This window comes from Gobio gobio (assembly GCF_949357685.1).
Source record: "Gobio gobio genome assembly, chromosome: 6".
NCBI classification, from domain to species: Eukaryota; Metazoa; Chordata; class Actinopteri; order Cypriniformes; family Gobionidae; genus Gobio; species Gobio gobio.
Window position 1 is genome coordinate 14,691,497 of NC_137102.1, and position 23,553 is coordinate 14,715,049.

Genomic DNA, 23,553 nt, shown 5'->3' on the forward strand with positions numbered 1-23,553 from the left:
ATTGCACCTCGTTGAGGGGGACTCCAAAAACTTGACACAATGTATTTTCAAAATGGTTGATAGTATCGTTGCCTAAAGGCAGCTACTTATTTATGATTCAACTTTACACAAGAAAAACATATTGGATACGTTTAACCGGAAGAAAAATAATCATTTGTATGAGTCATGTAAATAATGCCCCCTAAACAAAAAGTGGACTATTCCAAATAGGTGGCAAGTAGAAGTACTGACGGTAAAGTGAACAGAAGATAAGCAGAAATAATGACAATGGCACTCCCAACCAGTTATTTTGAATAAAATAGCACTCATAGCACGGTATATCACAGTAAAATGATGTATGTTAAGTCATGAATGCATGTGCATATCAAGTTTGAACTGGGGAAACACAAGACATTCCTTCAAAGGTGTTTCCCCCCATATACGTCTAGTCAGACAGCTATCAGTAAATCTGACTAAAGAACGTAAAAGGCGTTACATTTATTAATTTAATTAAAATAGTGTGGCTTTCTGTTCTCTAATCCCGTAAAATACATTGTGTATAGCGCTACAAGGTATATCCCTGTTGATATTACCTGGTCTCTGTAATAAAGCGACAATTAATGTTTTAATGTCGAAATGATGATTCGCATGACCTTGCGCGCGCGCGACACAGTTCACAGCTCAAGGGTTCGATTGCCGCCTTCAAGAGTACGTCAGTTACTAAGTATTCCTCATAAAATGCTGTTTTATTATGTACAATACAGAAAAATGTACATGTATGTAATGTTTTTAGACTTTTAATAGTCACTTTGCTATTTATGTTCACACAAAGTGTACCAACAGATATTTCACCGCACACATTAAGCGATAAGCTAATTATTTTTTACCTCAGAGAAACATTAGCCAGCCGGCTAACTGCTAAACTCGAGGGTTCACAGTAAATAACTTGCTTGACCTCAGTATTTTGTAATGCTTAAAAACAGCTTTATATCTCAATTATCCATATTGTAGTTGTTCTTTTAGGATGTCAATGACACCCACATGATGTTAGACTCTGAAGAAGGAGTTTCGTCGCTGGATAACCTGTTTTATGACGGGCCAGTGATTCATAAAGTGTGAGTAGGCCTTTACACGTGATACCTGGTCAGAGACACGCCGGATATCTGAGAATTAATTAATATATGTCGAGAAACTGGTTATTATACTTTTATGACAGCATTTGTCTATATGGCTCTGTTTAGGAAACCATTATGTCAAGGACATGGATCTTGGTTCTTTGATGCTCCACCCTCATTATCACAAATGCCTGCAACACAAGACATCCAGGGAGAGGCAGCACACCTTTCCTCATTTAGTGAGTCTTGTTTAGATTGAAGCTAAAATAAGGTTTGGGTAGTTTAAGCATGTGTCCATTTTTTAATCAACATCTTCCAGTTTAGATTGTAAATTTAATCACTTTCATGTTTTTAGTACATTACAGTACATTTACAGTGACTCAAAGGGAAAAAAGAAGGCTGTTAAATTTGTTCCATTCCTTATTTATGAAGGTTACTCTCAGAGATCGAAGACATTTCTGGCACCAGCTCAAAAACCATTTCACAATCCAAATGAAAGTGTCCAAGGGCAGACTGTGAAATCACATGAGCTGGAGGAATCTGTTTTGTGGACCCATGAACCCTCTAGAGAAAGAAATCAGGCTGTCAGTATGAAGGGTTTTGTGGAATCGAGGCCTTTACCTACTTCCAGTGCTCCTCCCTTCAAGACCAGGTACTCCTTGCTACATCTTGATTGAGTTAACGAAATGTGCTGGTGGAACAAGCAGTTCTTACTTTGTGTTTGAAATGTATATTGGCAGTAGAACAATAAGTGGGTAAACAAACTGCATTTATGTCGCTGTTGTTAACATAGGTTGTTCAGAGCTCCCACAAGAAGGATCTCAGGGAATGGTGAAGATGCTTTCCTAAACCATATGACGTCAACAACGAATGACACTGGTTTGCTGGGTCAGGTTGCTATGACAAGCAGCGGCCCACAGACTACACATGCTGTTGCTACTTGTAGTCCCTTTATTGGTTTGGGCCAAACAGAACAAAACTCTGATGTACATGCAAACACAAACCATAATCTCCATCTTGGTTTCAGTCCTGCACAATTTGAAGGTAATATAACACTATTAGTTAACAGGAATGCCATTATACAGAGTTAGTTCATGTGGAACAGTCCATATCGCCAGATATGTACTACATTAACCAGCTATTCTATATGTAGTTAAACCTTTGTACGTTTTATTAGAGTAAAATATACATACAGCCTTTTAGGGCATACGTAAAAACTATAACATTTCCATACATAGAGAACAATTAGTGCTATACTGAATATTTGTCCCATTTCTAATACTGATGATGTTTTTAAAGGATCATCTGGAAAAGGAGCACTCCGCTCAGTCTCTGAAATTCGTATCCTTCTCCATTCAGCCCAGCTGCTAAGAAATAATATTTAAATTCTATTAAGGACCTCATGAAATCAAAGTTTTGCATTAGCAATGAGCTTAACTAAATGCTTGTGTACTCTTAAAAACTGACAAAATTCACTTTTAGATGATATTAAATTTAAAAAAATTATCATCTGGGAATACAGATAAAAAAAACTTGGATGTTGCACTAAACAGATTTTTGTCCAATTAACCAGGACAAGTTCTTTACGTTTCTGATTCAATAGCGAATATATAGGAAGGACATCTCTGATTTCATGGGGATTTTAAATCACTCCTGTAAGTCTTTTTCAATGTACATTTATACCTTTGGACTGTGAATGGTGTATTTATTGTCATGTTCATTGTTTTCCTTAATATACGTGTAGCTGCTAAATTCAGAAGTGTGTTTAAAGAATTCCCTTACTTTAACTATGTGCAGTCCCAGGCATTGGATGATGTAAGTCTCTAGAATTTATATCTATATAATGTAAAGTTCATAAACCCAGTATGTGGTAGATGATTGGTCTATTTCAGGTTCTGTACACCGATAAAAATTTTGTTGCCTGTGCTCCCACGGGCTCTGGGAAAACGGTGTTCTTTGAGCTGGCCATTGTTCGACTACTGATTGAGTCTTCTGAGCCCTGGCATAGGGTCAGAGCTGTGTACAGTAAGTTACAAACTGTAATTATTGTTATTTAAGCGTAGTAGGATTATAAAACAAGCATTTTTATTTGAGTCATTTTATTCAGTAATTTATAACAAATACTGTTTGACATTTTTTGGTTTATGCTTTAGTGGCACCAATTAAGGCTCTTTGCAGTCAACGATTCGAAAGCTGGAAACAGAAATTTGGACCTCTTGGACTAAACTGCAAGGAGTTAACTGGAGACACAGAGATTGATGACATTTTTGAAATCCAGGATGCTCATCTAATTTTTACAACTCCAGTAAGTTGCCACACATGGTACAGTCTAAACATCAAACATCTTTCCAACAGGTCTGAAAGTTTTTCTCCCCTTAAAAGGAAAAATGGGACAGCATGACAAGGAGATGGAAGGATAACTGTTTATTGCCATCTGTTCGTCTCTTCCTCATTGATGAGGTCTGATTTATTTACCCCCACATGATCTGTATTTGAAAATGGATGACAGTGATTAATTAATCAATGACTTTTTTTGTCTGCGTCTAAGGTACATGTGGTGAAAGACAAAACCCGTGGAGCCACTCTTGAGGTTGTGGTCAGCAGAATGAAAACCATGCACTCGTATCACCTGGCTGTAAATTCAGAATCAAAAGCATCTGTGAGATTTGTGGCTGTCTCAGCTACCATCCCAAATATCCGTGACGTACGTGCCAAAGAAGTCATTTAAATGAATCTCTTTATCTGTGTTCAGGTTCATTTAGATCATTCCTGTGCTGTTCTCTACAATTTTGAAGGTATCTGAATGGCTCTCGGATGAGTCAGGGCCTGCCACTTGTCTGGAGATGGATGATAGTCACAGGCCAGTGAAACTGAGGAAAGTGGTGCTTGGGTTCCCCTGTGGAAGTAATCAGAATGAATTTAAGTTTGATCTTTCTCTTAACTACAAAATAGCCAACATTATTCAGACCTACTCTGATCAAAAACCAACCCTTGTGGTAAGTGAATCTTTGTGAATGCAAATGTGTTGGGTTGGGTATTTTAAAATGAAAATTGATATAATACATTTATTTGAAATTAACAGTTTTGCTCCACAAGAAAAGGAGTTCAACAGTCTGCTGCTGTGCTTGCCAAGGATGCCAGGTTCATTATGAATATTGACCACAAACAAAGGTACTATAGTCACATTACATAGGCCAAAATTATACATTTCCATTTTGAAATAAATTAAACTTATATCATATGATTTTGGTCTGGAGATTAAATCTATATATACACTCTGCTCCTGACAGTGTCCTTAAATTAAACACACCTGAACCAGCTAATCAAAGTCCTACTAGGCATGCTAGAAACTTCCATGTTGCGTCCCAATTCGCATACTATCCGTCCTAAATAGTATTTGAAATTAACATTAGCTTGTTTCAATTCGAAGTATGTTGAAATGAGTATTCCCCATAGATACCCGGGTGGTCTACTTTTTTCGGTTGGAATCCGAAGTAAAGATTCCTTTGCGTGTTGGACAAGGATTCAATTAGAACTACCAACACAAGTAAAACGGGTAAATAAAAAAAAACGACGAACATGGCAGATGTGAAGGACCGACAGTTAAGTAGAGAGGTTTAGATAAAGGGGTTTGAGTGATTAATAATCAGTATCTAACCTGACAAAAATGTATTTATTCAATGTTATCCACATTATATTTAATCTGCAACAGCATTTGTGAACTTTTATAATGATTCGTTTGGTCGTTAACTTTTCAATGCATCGTTATTCAAACACATGAGGAGAGTCTCCACATGAAAGACCCACAAATGGCAGATCAATGTGCTAATATATTTCTCTCCAAAACGGTAGTAAATTAAATTGAATTGAATTTGGGGGATTTTAACTGTGACAGAATGATTGACCGGGCAGTTTAAACAGTGACAGGATTGTGCAACAGCGGTAGGGCTGAACGATACATCGAATTTTCATCGTCATCGCGATATGAACTTGCGCGATGAACACATCGCAACAGACAGCCTGACACGATGAATAAGGGAATACAGTTTATTACATGCGCCAATCTGAGTAACGTATTCTGAATACATGGATTACTTCCACATTGAATTGCATTTTATAAGTGTAGGAATGCGGCCATCAAATCCTGCTTACTAAACATATATTATAAAATATTTAGCTAACGTCAAACGGGGCCATCGTCTCTTGGGCTGGTAAATCAGCACATAGGAGAATGTAAAGTTGCACGTCAACTAAGCAGGGAGCACCGGCGGTGGTCGGCCAAAACACTTTTTTTTTTTGTATGTGAAGCTGTTTTACGTGAATATTATGACACAAGTGAAGTACAAAGCTTTATTTACAAAATAAATAATAGGTTCGCAATTGAATGTTACATCACAGCCATGGAAACATATGGATTCATGCCGAACAAGAGGGGAAGCTTTGTGTGGTGAGCCAAATTTAAGTTTGCTTGCGTTTTGCTATCTGGTCACACAATTTTCCACGAATTTAACAATAGGCTTACTCCATTTTATTCTACTGGACATGGAATCTCTTATTTATTTTCCTAAATCCTCATTTACGTCTCTCACAGGGGATTAAACGTTTCTTCCTTGTTTGATTTATTTAGGAGTAGGCTATATTCGCATAATTTACTGTGGTAAAGTAGAAAACGGAGTAGGACATACATTTTACTTCAAACTTTACTTTATTTAACACAGTTTGTGCTTGCTATTAGACTTGGTCAAATTTATGTGTATAGCGTATTTCATACACGCCGGAGATTTTTAGTTTTGCTTTCTCTCACAGCGCATAATCAAACAAAGCCTAAGTTCTTGACCCTGCAGAAGATAATTTCGTTCTTTTTTTTTGAAGATTTAATTTCGTCACATTTTACTGCAAGTATCAGTTTTGGAACATCAGGAGAAAACATGAAGGTATTAGAAAACGATGCTTCTTTCCTGCTCGTGTCATCCCTTTCAGCGCAAAGAGGCATATGACACACGCCTATGGGGAAATATAAACAAATTTTTCCTTTAACTAATATTTAACTAATATTATTTATATTTCGATTATTTACAGATATTTATTTAAATGTTTTACAGGCTGTAGTATGTTGTTTCACTGACGGAAGTAGGCCTACTAAAAAAATACGCATGTTTGAGCCTTATATTTTTTATTTTCAAAATGTAGGCTATTTAATTGAGGTATATATGAATACACCTCAATCTCAATTAAATAGCCTACATTTTGAAAATAAAAAATATAAACAAATAATATATTTAATGAATATATAACAAATTTATTAAAAATATAGGCGTGCGTGAGTGTGTAGCCGCCCCCCCCAACCACCACGCCACTGCACAGTTGCACTGCCGTGTTATATTTCGTTCTCCCTTCTCTTTCTTTAATATGAAATGCTGTTTGAATTTCCAAGATAGAAACGCATTCTTGCCCTGGCTCTGTTGTTCTGGCTCCATCTCTACCTCTAGCTCCCGCTGCTCCTCTTCCGACTCCATTGTGACTGATCACGCAAACCGTGCATTTTTTCGTTTTCATATTGGGGCGTTCTGAGAAATGCATTGAGTTGCCTTAATTTATTTAGAGAGTAAATAAACTCATGAAACAGAGAAGTATCGTTAATGTTATCCATTGATTTCAACAATGTAACTGTATTCTAATTATCAACTATTTAAATTGTAACTGTAATGGAATAGTTACTCATAATATGTATTCTGAATACGTAATGCCGGTACATGTATTCCGTTACTGCCCAACACTGAACACGACCTATTAAAGCACTAAGACATGGGAACAGTATAGCTAACATTCACATTTGAATATTAATCACAAGTCATATCGTCATCGCAATATTAAACAATGTTATCGCACATCGCAGCTTTTCCTCATATCGTGCAGCCCTAAACAGCGGTCTGTTAAAGACGCAATTATGACGAAGTAGTATGTCCCAAAGCTTGGGTATTATTCTGCTACACACTCAAAAATACTTTTTCTTCACAAAAACAGTACATACGTTTAGGGCATAGTATAAGTAGGTGAATTGGGCTGCAGCACCAGGCAGTTCTGTTGAGGCAAGTTGGAGTTAGTTGGAGCAGGACAGTGGCCCTCCAGGATCGAGTCTGGACACCCTTGATATAAATACATATTTGAGCATGTTGTTGACCTTCACAGATATATTAACTGTACTTTTAAGATTACTCTTGAGATGTGTACATGTCTTGGTTTAACTTTTCTTTTTCATAGACTGATGAAATATGCAAACTCTCTGCTTGATGCAAAACTCAGAGGTGTGTACGATAATGAGATTTCTTCTTCTGTAAGACATTCATGAATACATAGGTCACTGTTTTATGAAGGTAAACTAAACTATTTTCCAGATCTATTTATTTTTGGCATTGGATATCATCATGCTGGCATGGATGTGTCAGACAGGAAATTGGTTGAAGAAGCCTTTACAATGGGTGACTTGCCAGTGTTATGTAAGTTCTGCAAATATATTTTCACTCATGTACTTTTGATTGTTCATTATTCAGTATATAAAGTATTATTAAACAAAAGCACACATAGGAAAACCTTTTTTCTTATATTCAGTTACAACCAGCACCCTAGCCATGGGTGTGAATTTGCCAGCCCACCTTGTGGTAATCAAATCCACATTGCACTATGTTGGTGGTGCATGTGAAGAGTACAGTGAAGCTGACCTGTTACAGATGATTGGGAGAGCTGGCAGACCACAGGTACTGCTAACAAATTCAGAGCATGACTTCAGGAGGCCTCCCCTGGCATTCTGGAGTCTTTATGTGTATAGGTTGTAATAATACAACCGGTTGTAAAATGAACTATATTTTACTCAATTGGAAGACATGAACCTATCAAAACAATCTACAAAAACATGCATATGTTACATATAAAATAAGTGGGAGCTCCATAAGCTGCAATAATATGAAGTCAAGCCCTTTGGCTAAAAATCAAGTGTCAATGCAAACATAGAGCTGTTACAGTATTAAGATTGAGACTGCAGTACACACTGGCCTTGTTTTTTGTTTAGTTTGATACGACAGCGACCGCAGTGATCATGACCCGGTCTCAGACAAAGGACAAATACACAAATTTCTTAAGTGGCATAGACAGCATAGAGAGCAGGTATGTACCATCTAAAATGCATTTTGTTCTTGGAGGAATTTGTATAATCCCTAAACATATGATGTAGGCTAGTTGATTTATGTGTTATCTATGGATGTGATGAGTACAACATTATGAATATTTTCAGCTTGCATACAAACTTGGTGGAGCACTTGAATGCAGAGATAGTTCTCCACACCATATTTGACGTGAACATGGCTCTAGACTGGATCCGCTCCACCTTCCTGTACATCCGTGCTTTGAAAAACCCCAAACACTACGGTAAATCCTAAACCTTGTCCACTCTAGTTATAGACATTAAAAGCACTACTAGCTGTTTTTTTTATTAGTCTCATATTTTGTCACAGGTTTTCCCCCTGAGCTTGACAAATGTGGAATTGAGACAAAACTTCAAGGTAGGAAAAAATGATTAGCTGATTTGAATCAGTGAATCAGTTGATAATCATTCATTTGAAAAACCTACTAGACAGGAACTTGTGGTGTGAAAACGATTTACACGGTGTGTTTCAGAACTGTGCTTGAAGAACCTCAACTCTTTGGCCTCTTTTAACCTGATTACCATGGATGAAGACATTAACATCAAGCCCACAGGTAACTGATATTGCTCTTTTTCCCATTCAAAATATAAAAGCTTACCTCATCTCTTTGTATGAGTATTTTAATGACCCTACCGATTTTGACTTTGATTTGTTCATATAAATGAAATGTACACACACAGAGACTGGAAAACTCATGGCCAGGTACTGTGTTGCCTTTGACACTGTGAAGCAGTTCAGTAGGGTGACTGGAACAGAGACATTACCCGAGTTGGTAAGAAAGCGTTTCCTGATCCATTGCTATTTTCTTCTTTGGAACAACATCTACTGAAAGAAAAAAAAAATTCTCACTTTTGTAGATTGAAATGATATCGAAGGGTAAAGAATTTAGTGATGTGCAATTGAGAGTAAATGAAAAGAAAACCTTGAACATGCTGAACAAGGATAAGAACAGGAACACCATCAGGTCAAAGTTGTCTTTAACTACCCAATTCTCATAGTTAACATACAGTTTATAGGTGGACAGAAGAATGTCAGCTGTAATATTTTCTTTTTAGGTTTCCTATGGAAGGAAAGATCAGAAGTAATGACATGAAAGTGAATTGGTACGGTCTAGCTTGCTATTACTGTTTGAATGTACAATTTTACCACTTTATTGGTCTGCATATTTCTTTATTTATGCATGCGATTATAATCTCATCCTAGTCTGATTCAAGCTCAGCTCAGCTGCATTCCCATTCAGGAGTTTGGACTCGTACAGGACACTGGAAAAATATTCAGAAATGGAAATAGAGTCAGCAGATGTATGTTACTAACATAATCTTGCGTAATGTATCTCTTTAAGCTTTTATTGTCAGTCTGATAATATGGCCATGAAATTGCAAATGTACAATTCTTTCTTGTGCCACTTTACTGAACATAAAATTATTTTACTTTTGATCTCTGCCAGATTTGACTGAGTTTCTCAGTCATCACTCCAAATCGAATTTTTCAGCTCGACTCAACTCTTTAATTCTTGCCAAATGTTTTCGTGCTAAACTGTGGGAGAACTCATCTTACGTCTCCAAACAGATTGAGAGGATAGGTCAGGGAGCACATCTAAAAGTTTATTTATCATCATTGAAAAAGAATAAGTGAATGAATCGAACCCACTGATTAAAAATGCAGTATATTTGTTGAGACGGATGTATGTGTTTCTATATTTGGGGTCTTCTTTCCTAGGATTTACACTCGCTACTGCTATGGTGAATGCAGGGTTTACAACATTCAGCAAAATTGAGCAGACCAGTCCCAGAGAACTAGAGCTAGTAAGCCAAAATTTCCTCCATAGATTGTTTAGGAGTTTAGAAATACATTTATTCATGATGAAGTCATGGTGTCCCTTTCTGTTGTTATAGTAGTAGTACTGACATAATTATTATTTATTTTATTTTTTTCAGATTGTGAACCGAAACCCTCCATTTGGGACTCAGATTAAGGAAGCTGTCGGCAAACTTCCAAAATATGAAGTTAATTTGAAACAGGTATGTTATACGATATATATATATATATATGTAATGAAATTATATATATATTACATTGCAGTGTCATTCTTGGGTAGTTGTCATAGAATAAAGTTGTGGAAAGTTGACAACATGTAATTATCCAAATAGAAATAATTTTAAATAGCCTTTTGATTTAACACTAATTGAGAGAATACATTAAATATTTGTACTTAAAAAAAAAAACAGAAATAGTGAAGGCAAGCAGATGGTGAAATTTGGTGAAAAATATCTCCACAAAAATAGCAACCTATTGCAGGGCCTAGAATACATATTTTCGCATATAGATTCAAACAAATTTTAAGTTAATATCTTAATGATGATTAAAAAACACTGCAGTTTGAGCTATCTTATTTTAACAATTTCATATATAATTTTATATGATCCAATATTTTTCTAGATTTCTCGATACAGTCTGTCCACAGCTGAGATTGTGGCCACAGTGAACTTGCAGAATTTTAAGGAGTTGGCATCGAAGCGCACAGCAACAGACCACCATTATGTTACTCTCATTATCGGGGACTGTGACAATAATGTAGTTTTCCAGCAGAAAATCATGTAAGATCTCTGTGATTGAATAATCATTGGCAAGTTATCTTAAAAAAAAATTTTTTTTTAATGTGTAAGAGATCCATGAATTGTTTTTCCAGGGACTCATTGCTCTTGAAGTCTGGGAGCTGGTCAAAGAGAATCGAGGTGACAAGAACACCTAAGGGAGAGGAGCTCAGCATTCATTTGATCAGCTCAGAATATGGTCAGTGGTCATAGCTGATGCCTGGCAGCCACTTAAACAAGCCATAATGGCTTTTTGGATGTTCAGATAGTCATTCAATAAAATATGAAATATTTTACACGTAGAGTGATTGTTCTATCTGGTAATATTTTAGAGTAATTAATAATTGTTGATTGTGTAGTGGGTCTGGACGTACAGCAGAAGTACAGTGCCTTCCACTCCGAAGTGAAGAGGTTTGGAGCTGAGTCCTGCATCAGAGAGAGCCCTACATGGAGAGTGCAGAGGATTCTCGCCACATCGAAGAGACAAGGCCCTACGTCGACAACTCCTGATTCTTCAAACGGAGGTCAGACTTCTTGACAACACCAATTTAATCAGACCTCAGATAGAGTTACAATACATTTGAACTAGAATTTGTACCATACCAGATATAAATAGTCTGATAAATCTGCTGAAACTAAATTATATATATAAATGCTTTTGGCTCAAACACTTTGACACTTTCAAAGATTGTATTTAACCTTAATGTAGACATTATCATCATGGATCAAGTTGCTCCAAAAACAGTTAAGAGACAGTGCCATCATCTCTGCAAAAACAAGGAGCTCTGTGGACACGAGTGCTGTGAGTATTGAGATTTCTAGATGATCTGGGATTGTGCCGTCATTAGCAATGTTTCCATCCAAAGTTGTGAATGTAACTAATGCCAAAATTGGAATATTGCTTAAAACATTTGCAAATAAAGCACTGTTTATATCCAGTCATTTGAAGAGAACAAATGCGTTATTTTATGATAAACTGGCGACAATTATCACTAAGAAAATTGGATGTTGATGCAGTATGAGAAGCCACTGTATAGCCTATAATATATTACTCCTCAGAGCGCACCGACGAAACGCAATAAATGCGGTCATGTTATCTTGCTTTCTGAAACGGATGCCTGCTGTTTGGGAAGAGGAAGTTATGAGAGGTAATTATACCGAACCACTTTGACAACAGACTCAGAAAGACCAAAACAGCATTTCAGAGTCCAGTTATGCCATCCCATCGCAAGTCACGTCTTTTTTGATGCGCATCGAGGAATTTATTCAGTAAATGTGTTTTCATCGTAGTTAATGCGCATGTTTTCTATGCTCATTTTTAGAATTTATGCACGTCTTGGCGTTTCCATCCAGCGTTTTTTATGCAATATCCCAAAATACGCATTAAAATACAGTGGGGAGAACAAGTATTTGATACACTGCCGATTTTGCAGGTTTGCCCACTTACAAAAGCATGTAAGAGCTCTGTAGACGGAATCCAAAAATCCAGAAAATCACATTGTATGATTTTTAAATAATAAATTTGTATTTTATTGCATGACATAAGTATTTGATCACCTACCAACCAGTAAGAACTCCGGCTCTCACAGACCTGTTAGTTTTTCTTTAAGAAGCCCTCCTGTTCTCCACTCATTACCTGTATTAACTGCACCTGTTTGAACTCGTTACCTGTATAAAAGACACCTGTTCACACACTCAATCAAACAGACTCCAACCTCTCCACAATGGCCAAGATCAGAGAGCTGGGTAAGGACATCAGGGATAAAATTGTAGACCTGCACAAGGGATGGGCTACAGGACAATAGGCAAGCAGCTTGGTGAGAAGGCAACAACTGTTGGTGCAATTATTAGAAAATGAAAAGTTCAAGATGATGGTCAATCTCCCTCGGTCTGGGGCACCATGTAAGATCTCACCTCGTGATCAATGATCATTAGGAAGGTGAGGGATCAGCCCAGAACTACACGGCAGGACCTGGTCAATGACCTGAAGAGAGCTGGGACCACAGTCTCAAAATAAACAATAGTAACACACTACGCCGTCATGGATTAAAATCCTGCAGTGCACGCAAGGTCCCCCTGCTCAAGCCAGCGCATGTCCAGGCCCGTCTGAAGTTTGCCAATGACCATCTGGATGATCCAGAGGAGGAATGGGAGAAGGTCATGTGGTCTGATGAGTCAAAAATAGAGCTTTTTGGTCTAAACTCCACTCGCTGTGTTTGGAGGAAGAAGAAGGATGAGTACAACCCCAAGAACACCATCCCAACCATGAAGCATGGAGATGGAAACATCATTCTTTGGGGATGTTTTTCCCCAAAGGGGACAGGATGACTGCACCGTATTGAGGGGAGGATGGATGGGGCCATGTATCGCGAGATCTTGGCCAACAACCTCCTTCCCTCAGTTAGAGCATTGAAGATGGGTCGTGGCTGGATCTTCCAGCATGACAACGACCCGAAACACAAGGCCAGGGCAACTAAGGAGTGGCTCCGTAAGAAGCATCTCAAGGTCCTGGAGTGGCCTAGCCAGTCTCCAGACCTGAACCCAATAGAAAATCTTTGGAACTGAAAGTCCGTATTGCCCAGCAACAGCCCCGAAACCTGAAGGATCTGGAGAAGGTCTGTATGGAGGAGTGGGCCAAAATCCCTGCTGCAGTGTGTGCAAACCTGGTCAAGAACTACAGGAAACATATGATCTCTGTAATTGCAAACAAAAGTTTCTGTACCAAATATTAAGTTCTGCTTTTCTAATGTATCAAATACTTATGTCATGCAATAAAATGCAAATTAATTAAAAATCATACAATGTGATTTTCTGGATTTTTGTTTTAGATTCCGTCACTCACAGTTGAAGTGCACCTATGATAAAAATTACAGACTTCTACATGCTTTGTAAGTGGGCAAACCCGCAAAATCGGCAGTGTATCAAATACTTGTTCTCCCCACTGTAGTTGGATGTAAACATAGCTATCTGTGCTTCTTGATGACCTAGTTTCCCTTTTAGGCAAAGTTGGAGTCATGAAAAGGGCTCAATCCAATTTCTCCTCATACCTTGACAATCTAAAAATGAGGAATGAGAGACTCCATGAGACTCCTGTGAAACGTTTGAAGGTCAGAATTCTGACTATCAAGGGTTACATGTACACAATTGTCAAATTCAATTCAATAATAGTTTAATAAGAGTACACTTAAATGCCTAGAATTTATTTTTGTAAGATATACTGTATTGTGTCAAAGTCTTAATCTAGTTTTCTTGAGTTTCCGTTTAGACGATGATGAATAATGGGACCGCAGCTGTAAGCATGCAGCAGTTCTCATACAAATCCAAAGACACACTGCCTGCTGCCAAGAGGTATTTTCTGCTGACAACAAAAGTTGTCCTATTATTGTTGATGAAGTTGATATTGTTGGTATTATTTCCTAAAGTTGCCATTTATTCTTAAAGGTTTGAGGGAAGTCAGTGTTATACTCAAAGTACATATGAAATCAAGGAGTTAGAGGCCAATTTTGTCACTCCACACGAGAATTTGTCTTCATACCATGATGGTACTGTATGTTTACTCTCATTCACATACACTCAAGTTTGTTGACAGAAAATACTGCAGTTACAGTGAATGTGAGGTTAGAGTTTAATAAGAAATCTCAGAACTCTGATGTTTCAATTGTCAAACTACAGGTTACAATGATGAGCTGGGAGACTTTTATTCTGAAACTGGAGATCCAGCAATAGAAAATCCCCAACCTTCTACTTTTCCTCAAAGTATGATACTTTAGAGCTTCTAATGTTTGCCTCATATTGTTCATATTAATAATAATAATAACAATATTACCATCATATTTTCAGGCACTTTGCTTTACAGTCAGCTCAAGCCACACAACGATGGACAGATGCACAGAGTTTCTCTTAATAAAGCCAGTGTTTATTCTGTCCATGCAAACCCAGACCACAGTACTGAAATTGGTGACCTCTGGTCTGGGTCCCTGGATGTGACCTTTGACCTGGGAGCAAATTATTGGGATGATTTTGATGATGGTAACCTGGTTGATGCTAGTGAGGTGTCCTGTGAATCCCAAATATGTAACCTGATGACAGACCATGATGAACCTACAAAATCTGGTTTGTTTATTTTTTTTTGTATGTCAGATATTGGTAAAATTTTAAATGTTAAAACTTTCTTTTTTGTATTTTTGGTTTCAGCCTCACAATGTCCAGCCCAAATCTTGCCACAAAGGTAACTGAATGAAGAGGAAAAAATGTCTCCTTTCAAAGCAGGAGTAGGCTATATGTTATGGGGTATTTTTAATATCACTCACTAAGTCACCCATTTTCCCACTGGCTAAAAGCTTGTTTAATAGGGTTTCAAGAGCAGTTATTCTAGGATTCAGAGGGTGCATAATGTTACTATATAATATCTGCTGAACTATCCTTTGCTTTCGGTCTAATGCCTCTGAAAATATGTTTACTTTTTTCAGGATCCTACCAATGGCTATTACACCTCAGACTGTAAGTGTACATACAAACATTTCCCTCAAATTTTTCAAGACAATATGGTACCATACATTTTGGTGGCACTATTTAGAAAGCACACAATGATTGTGTTTCAGTCACACATAGTTAGTAATTTATTTGACAGACTGTGTGCTTAGAAATTTGTATGAACTCCCTCTCAATCCAGAGTCAAGCCAAAACACCTTCAGTCCAAAGAAGATTTGATTTCTTCTCAAGGGCAGATGTGGTTCTGAAGGAAAACACACCTGATAGCAGGTATTTCAAGAAATAATGACCTAATTAACTTTAGTTATCATATTTCCTGTTTACAATGTTAACATTGCTTAATAATTGCAGGGATCACGCAAATGACACCAGCGATGAGACCAGTGTTTTTCTTGGTATGTTTGATGGCCTTTTTTAGAGTTGTTGTGAAGGATTCCTGACACATTTAGCACTACGTTGTAAAGACTCCAAGTTCCTCTGCCATTTGTTGATTTTCTGGTGTAAAGACATTCTTGGTTTAATGGCACTGTATGGACAATTTGCAGCAAACAATGTGAAATATAATGACAAAAAGTTGTTTTCTTTTGCGTCGCAGCAACTTATAATATGTTGGCAAAGAGCTTTCTATCGATTTTTAAAAAGGCTGCACTGTATTTTAATGTTTAATATTTCAAATCATATTCTTAAATATCATTTCACTAAAATATTAGAAGATTGTTCTATAAATATCACATGAAATAAAAATAGATTGTCAAAATTAATGCAGTAATGAATGAGAAAAGTGTTTGTGTCTCTCTCTTTTTTTATTCTATAAATACACATTTGTCTTTTAACAATTCGGTTAGGGTAGAGTTTTAATTAGTTTTTAATTAAAAAACAATAAAAGTCTATGATATGTCCCTATTTAGATAGCTGTAAGGTACTTTGAGTTTAGTTTGTGAGGACATTCCTCTTTTCCCTTTCTTCTCCAGTCTCTGTAAATTGAAGAAATTGCTTTGAGCTAGGCCAAACAATTCAGCTGCCATGTCAAGTACAGGTGTGGCAAACGTTTATTAGAATTCCAAACAGCAAATTAAATTATCTCAAAAACCTGACATTCCCACCTTAACTGACCAATTTACCCATATACAATCAAGACTTTTCTATAGAGACATTAAAAAACAATGAACACGTTTTTACTGCGATTACCCCCAAAAATGAATTCAGTTCATCAGTGCAATTACATAGTGCATTACATAGGCCTAACATGAATTTCTTTGTTCTTCTCTGACTCTCTGGACATGGGCCTCTTCATCTTGTGCCCTGCACTGGGCTGGGGCGTTGTATATATATCCTTCTCTCATATCAGTGTTGCTAAAATAGAACATGCTAGTTAGTTTACAACCTGTACTTTTAAAACTCAATATATGTTACAGAACGTCTATAGATAGATAGCTTTAAAATGCAGAGACTCACGTTTGCATTCTTTTGAATGCGATGCACTTCAAAATTCCTCCCAGAAGTAACAGAGCTCCTCCTACCCAGGCTATATAGAGGGCGGGACCAAATGTGTACCTGACCATTCAAAACAAAGATGGAGAAAACAGGAAGTGATGCGATCGGCACATAACAGACACCCGTTGAACATCTGCCAGTGGAAAATCGATGGTTTTTGATCTTACTTGGAAGCAAATGAATCAATTCCTCCCATGCCATTCGCACATTGTACCCCTCCCTTCTCTCCTTGCTTTTGATTGTATGGGCTCGTCGTGAAACTAGGCACAATTTGATCAGCATACACTGATGCTCCAGAAATATCACAAAGGCCTGAAAAGAACAAAGATGATACGGACCATGTGTATTATAATGGCAATTATTGTAACAGTTTAATCTGTAAACCTAATAGAAATGGATAAATGATAGATCAGTGGGGTTTAGTGAGTAATGAATAAGCGTTTGTTTACCAGCAATAATAAACATGATCCCTGCGCTTAGCATCAGTTTGGCCCTGGTCAATAGCGCCATATTTCTCATTTTGAGGCACTTTAGGCAGAAGAATCCGATGAACACTGCGATCATACTCACTAAAATTGCTACCACCAATAAAGCTCTTATAGCCTGAAGGAGGTCTGAAAAAGAAAACACACAGGATATTAAAGGGCCTTTGAATCCGTGCTTTTTGTTTGATTTCTACCTGATATTATTAAGTATGGTCTAGAGCAGATGATAACAAAATCAGATACAAAAAAAGTGTATATTTTAATGTAACTTATTATTGAAAATCATTTCACATTGCTTATCATTCCTCCAACACGTCTGGCACAAATTTCACCCTCAATGCTAAGTGCTGTTAGAGGTTCAGAAATTAACTCTGATGTCCATTTTCGGTTTGTACAAAATCTCACTCAATCTCAAAATAAAATAAAAAAATCTCATCTCACCTGAGTAGTTCAGATGGCTGTAGAGAGCTTGGCACTCAGTGAATCCAGAGCTGGACACCTCACAATCCTTCCACAGGCCCTTATAAGTGTAGACGGACGTTAACTTGTGCTCCTGCTGGTTTCTGGCGCACCAGACATCCATAAGCGTGGCTGCGAAAACTCCAGTCGTACCGATGACGCCTGATACAAAACCTGTGGTCTGCAGCATGGTAGCACTCATTCTGCTTCTGTCTTCGGTTCTCGGTTAAAGATCTGGTGACAAGCGTTGAGTTTAACTGAAGCTGGACAGAGTGAGGCTGCTTTTTAAAGTGTGAAGGCTCGCATGCACACTCATAAAGTGATGCTTGTGATGCGCTTTGAGTGGTCATAGTTTCACCTACTTTTAACAGAAACATAAAAGGAGGATTTTAATCATCATAATCTGTCTGAGCATTAACACAAATTACACCTGAGGTCACTTGTGTGTAATATCAAAGAACCGGTCAGGCACACCTAATCGTTAGATCATTTTGACTCAGTGAGTAAACATTTGGGCTAATTCAGGATTAATTCAGCTTTGCTTTTTCTTCGCCTCTGATTGTTCCTCTGAATACTAACACTGATGCATGAAGAATCAGCAGATGATGAAAAGAGTCTGATAACAATGAGTAATTCATTACTTTTGTGAGGAAAGAAAACAAATGATGAGACATTATAAATGGAATGAGCAAAGATTAAACATTTTTAAAGCATTTAATTGCGTGGTAAGATGCACGTGATCAGGTGTATGTACATTATCCAATACATTTATGTAAAACCCTTAACTCAGTATAGTTAAAGCACATTTACAGCCTCAAATCTTTTTGGATATGGTGTGACGAGCTTTGCAGTGATGATTGTCCTTTTGAAAATTTCTCCCATCACAATATATGATCATGGAGCTCAACCAGTGTGACCATCAGCTTCTTGGTCATCACTCTAACCAAGGCCCTTCTCCATCGATTGCTCAGTTTGGCCAGGAGACCAGCCCTAGAGAGAGTCCTGGTTGTTCCAAACTTCTTCCATTAAGGATTAGTTTTCCCCAGTTCTGTGTGTTGATACAATCCTGTCTGAGCTCTACAGGCAATTCTTTCGACCTCATGGCTTGGTTTTTGCTCAAATATGCATTTTAAGCTGTTAGAGGGTTGAGTGCCTTTCCAAATCACACCCATTCAATTGAATTTGCCACTGGTTAAATGGACTCAAAGGGTAGTAACATCTGCAAGTGAAATTGGAATGGTCCTGAGGTAAATTTCAAGTGTCCCAAAAAAGGGTATGAATACGCAATATCATTATTGCAGGGTTTTTTTTATTTTTAATAAATGTACAAAGTTATCCTAAATGTTTTTTTGTTTTTGTTTTTTGCTTTGTCATTATGAGTAGATTAATGTGAAAAAAAGTAATTAAAAGTAGAAAAAAACGAAGAGGTTTGAATACTTTCGCAAACCACCGTATTACATATTAAAAGGTTACAAATATTACAAGAATCTTATGAGATGGACATAACACAAAACTAAAGAAAGGCTTATAAAAACCATATATGGCTAAGGCAGATGGTTCTATATTTTCCCACCTATTACAGTTACTATTTATAAATTATTAATATTTTATTATAGACAGTTGAATTGTAGAAAATGTGTAATTAACAAAAACATAAGGGGTTGTTTAGGCTAAATATACATGTTACTGTCTAGAACATCAATAAATGTATTTCAGTGGCGAAGGATAGAGAGAAGGAAAAAAAGTGATAAAGATTTCAGGATATAAGAGGCAATAGCAAATGCAAATCGGTTACAAAAAAAGTTACAAGACAATTTGTTTACAATTGAAAAGTGTTTTTTTATTGATACAATGTTTTTTCTTTTAGGATTTCAATTACAGCTTTTGAGTAGAGAATTGTTGCCTGAATATAATTCATGATTCATAGGACCACAAGACCATATCAATAACCAGCAATAATCAAATAAAGACAAACTGTGAAATTAAGACATTTTAAAATGAAATCAATAAACAGTATAGGTATGTGGAATAACAAGCAATAAGCCCCATGAAGCTGTGATTTATAGTGAATTTAGCACAGGGGGGTTTCTAACAACGCCGCTGAGCTGTTCTAAATTCACAAATAACCACGGCTTCACAGGGCTTATTGCTTCATTTGACAGGTTCAGTACTGTGACTTTGTAACTGGACCAAATTAAATTCAAAGTCAATATTAATGTTCTGTTCTGTTGTATAAGATATACAGTATAAACTGAGCAGCTTTTAAAACAAGTGTGTTATCTGAGATGGACACTTGTGACCCTGGAACACAAAACCAGTCATAAGTTGCACAGGTATATTTGAGGCAATAGCCTCAAAATTATGAATTTTTCTTTTATGCTAAAAATCATTAGGATATTTAAAATCATGTTCCATGAAGATATTTTGTACATTTCCTACTGTGAATACATCAAAAATGTTTTATTATTATTAGTAATATGCCTTGCTAAGGACTTCTTTTGGACAACTTTAAAATCGATTTTTCTGAATATTTAGATTTTTCAAGAAAATTCCAGATTTTCTCTCGGCCAAATATTGTCCTATAACAAACCACAATGGAAAGCTTATTTATTCAGTTTCCATGTTTTTTCGTTAAAATAAGAAATGAAATGACATGACTGGTTTTGTGGTCCAGGGTCACACTTTTACAAATCAGCAGGTCATGTGATGTATCATTATTTTTGTTTTGGCATTTTAGAATGTAGAAAATATCTTTGAAAGAGCCACTGCATTTTCATTCATACTACAATTTTCAGGTGGAGGTAAAATTTCAATATACAAATGACTCTGATCAAATCAATTGATGTCTGGCATTTGATTTTGTTAAAATTAATCTTTGGCTCTGAGCATTGAGTAATTATATAATTTATAATTATTACAAAAATCCTATGGGCTTCATTAATCAATGCGGAAACAAATGTAAAATTCCAAAACTACATAACTAACTCACTAAATAAATAGTTGGTGTGCTATTAGTATTAATACTATTCTAATTATTAATAAAAGTGCTGTACATTTTTAATGAACATTTAACCCTATTTTAGCTGCACTTGAACTTAAAGTGAGAGTTAAAAAATGTCCTCGATATGAGTCCCATCTTAATGACCGAGTCACATCGCTGTAGAGTTCACTGCGGTCTTGCTCATACCTGGAAACACTATATAGGCAAGCGGAGGTGTGAGACTGGAAGAAGACCAGGGCGAACAGTTACAGGGCAGCAGGTATCCGGGGTTTGCAGGGGACAGGTGAGTGTGCGCGTACTGACCGGGGCAACCCAGACTCCCGATGGACCTGTGTCCACTCTGATAGCCTAAAGCTGGAGAAAAAGCCAACGAGCCTGGGGTCAAAGCAGGTTTTTCATGTTGGAAAGCATAAGTGGATCGGCTCGGCTCAATGAAAGGATGTTGCACGGACGCAGCTGAATGGAGGGGTCGTGGTTTGGTCAAAGCTGAGATGCTTTGAAAGTCTCGCTCGCTGTGAAGCGCTAAAGACAGCAGCGTGTCCTTCCTCAGCAGTCCTTTAGGTTTGCGTCTCGGTCGGTATTTGTAATCTGGATGCTCTCTCATGTGTTGCGCGCGAAGTCTTTTGGCCTCGTCGATGTACGGTCTTTTTTCAGACTCGGAGAGCAACTTCCACTCGGCACCGAGTCTCTTGCTGATCTCAGAGTTGTGCATCTTCGGGTTCTCCAGTGCCATCTGTCTTCTCTGACCTCGCGACCACACCATGAACGCGTTCATTGGTCTCTTGATGTGCTCCATGGGCTGCTTCGCCATATTCCTCGAGTTCATTTGCTGCTTTGCGTCACGGATGGGAAAAAAAAGTTGTTATAATAACACCTGAAAGTATATTGAAATCATCTGTGGAAAGAGAGGGTTCCTCCTCTGGTGACTCTTCAGATGAAATCTGCACTGCAAATCTATTTGATGGGGATGGAGCGGAATGAACGCGCTGTTGGAAGGGCAGGATTATTTCTTTTCAACTAACAGTGGAGTGTGTGTGTGAACGACCTCTTGGTTTGTGAGATATTTGTTTCAAATCTCTGTCAAGTGTAGAGAGTTTCAAAGGAAGCTTTGCAGCGAGGAGCGCGCGCTCTGACACATCACCTCTCGCGCCCAATCAGCGCGTGAGCGACACATACAGTTACAATGACAGCAGAAAACCAGTGATTTCGGCAAAAAAGGGACTCAATGAAATTACAATTACTTTAAAGCTCTCTATAAAAGTTTAGGTAAGCCGCTCTCTTGAAACACGCGCGCGCGCACACCTAACTTAACTCTCGAGCGCGAGGACACTATTAAGTGCTGTCCTTGGTGCTGGATTAATTACCATAAAAGATGTCATAGCAATATGTCCATAAACTTTTTTTTTTCCTCAACAGTTTAGCTTAAAAGCTATGAATGCGTAAGGGAAATTGTATGCTGTGACACTTTGTTTTATAGTCCCTTTTTCTTTTAATCACCTGGTCAGTTCATTTCAAATGCTCATGCGAGTGAATGCATTTCTAAAAGTACAAACATTTCATGTAGTCTCTCAATTAATTTGAGCTCATAAAACTTGACAGTGATAAAAGAATAAGGAAAATGCTGTTTTAGATTATTTGATGATTAAATGCTGTTTTACATTTGTGAAGCATTTGCTATTCATCTGAACAGAATAATGTTATTTCGTTTTTAGATATTCTAGGATTTTTTTTTAAATCTCATTTATGTAACAAATTAATTTAGTAAATTAGTAATTAGTAAATTCACTAATTATTTACATGAATTGAAATTCATATAATACTATACAGTATATTCACTCTTTTGTTTGAGTTATTTGTTTGTCACACCGATCAAATGAATTTCCACCTGCTTTGCTATAGCTGAACTAGTCACTGACCAAGGCTTGTTTTTAAAAGGTCAAGGTTTTTTATGCTTTTTATCTGCATAGCTGTTACAAATGTATGGCCAATATGAATTTAGAAATAAAAAAGATGTGTTAAATTCTCAAACAAAAACACTTTCCATATTACCGTATATTATTTTTGTTTTCATCATAAACTGATCGATGTCAAACGATTAATCGCATCTAAAATAAAAGTTTGTGTTTACATAATACTGTGTATAATTATTATGTATATTTGGATACATGCACAGATGTATATATTTAAGAAATATTTGCATGTTCTGTATATATATATTTATATAATTTATATATAAATATAACACATTTTTCTTAAATGTATACATGCATGTGTGTGTATTGAAATATACATAATAATTATACACAGTACACGCATATTATGTAAACACAAACACAAACTCTTATTTTGGATGATCACGATTAATCGTTTGAAAGCACTTCCTGAATGTACCCTTTTTTAAAATATGTAAACTTATAGTGATTTGGTTAGTATGCAAAGTGCATGAGAATGACTGAAGTCTAAAGAAATGTTTTTGCATCATGTTCAAAAAGGAACATCTGCAGACTCCTGGCTATGCTGGCCATGGATAAGCATGTTAGCCATGAATAATCTTTCCGTGTCAAGGAAAAGATACTTTCCTAATATATGTCTGGAGCCCATTGCTTGTGTGAATTGTTCAGATAAATGAGAGAGAGGACAGCTAGTGATTTGCTGTGTCCAGCGTGAGATTTTATTTTCTGCACTGAGGGATTTCTGACACAGGGGGGCACTGGTCATGCTGTGAAGCTGATTGCT

General features: G+C 37.0%; 3 protein-coding genes across 3 annotated transcripts; 1 reads left to right on the top strand and 2 right to left on the bottom strand.

Moving 5' to 3' along the window:
- The first annotated feature begins 1,666 nt into the window (after nt 1-1,666).
- On the top strand, nt 1,667-16,155 carry hfm1 (helicase for meiosis 1). The gene is made up of 37 exons (XM_079820129.1): nt 1,667-1,746; nt 1,888-2,138; nt 2,394-2,435; nt 2,839-2,909; nt 2,987-3,119; nt 3,248-3,399; nt 3,477-3,554; nt 3,643-3,798; nt 3,890-4,090; nt 4,177-4,265; nt 7,356-7,399; nt 7,490-7,591; nt 7,704-7,849; nt 8,161-8,255; nt 8,383-8,516; nt 8,603-8,650; nt 8,766-8,846; nt 8,974-9,065; nt 9,151-9,257; nt 9,349-9,396; nt 9,497-9,594; nt 9,741-9,875; nt 10,013-10,098; nt 10,231-10,314; nt 10,733-10,890; nt 10,983-11,086; nt 11,247-11,411; nt 11,597-11,689; nt 13,888-13,994; nt 14,153-14,235; nt 14,329-14,429; nt 14,560-14,643; nt 14,728-15,000; nt 15,082-15,115; nt 15,357-15,387; nt 15,560-15,648; nt 15,730-16,155. Exons 1-37 carry the CDS (start codon nt 1,685-1,687, stop codon nt 15,794-15,796), a joined length of 3,924 nt encoding a protein of 1,307 aa, XP_079676255.1. The 5' UTR covers nt 1,667-1,684; the 3' UTR covers nt 15,797-16,155.
- A 674-nt stretch (nt 16,156-16,829) lies between these two features.
- cldn18 (claudin 18) lies at nt 16,830-18,018 on the bottom strand (the record flags this gene model as incomplete). The annotated part of the gene is made up of 4 exons (XM_079819455.1): nt 16,830-16,932; nt 17,040-17,184; nt 17,322-17,486; nt 17,799-18,018. The coding sequence occupies 4 exons, from the start codon at nt 18,016-18,018 to the stop codon at nt 16,830-16,832; spliced, it is 633 nt and encodes a 210-aa protein (XP_079675581.1).
- A 2,947-nt stretch (nt 18,019-20,965) lies between these two features.
- LOC307127961 (transcription factor Sox-14) lies at nt 20,966-21,643 on the bottom strand (the record flags this gene model as incomplete). The annotated part of the gene is made up of 1 exon (XM_079819456.1): nt 20,966-21,643. The coding sequence occupies one exon, from the start codon at nt 21,641-21,643 to the stop codon at nt 20,966-20,968; it is 678 nt and encodes a 225-aa protein (XP_079675582.1).
- Nucleotides 21,644-23,553: the final 1,910 nt, after the last annotated feature.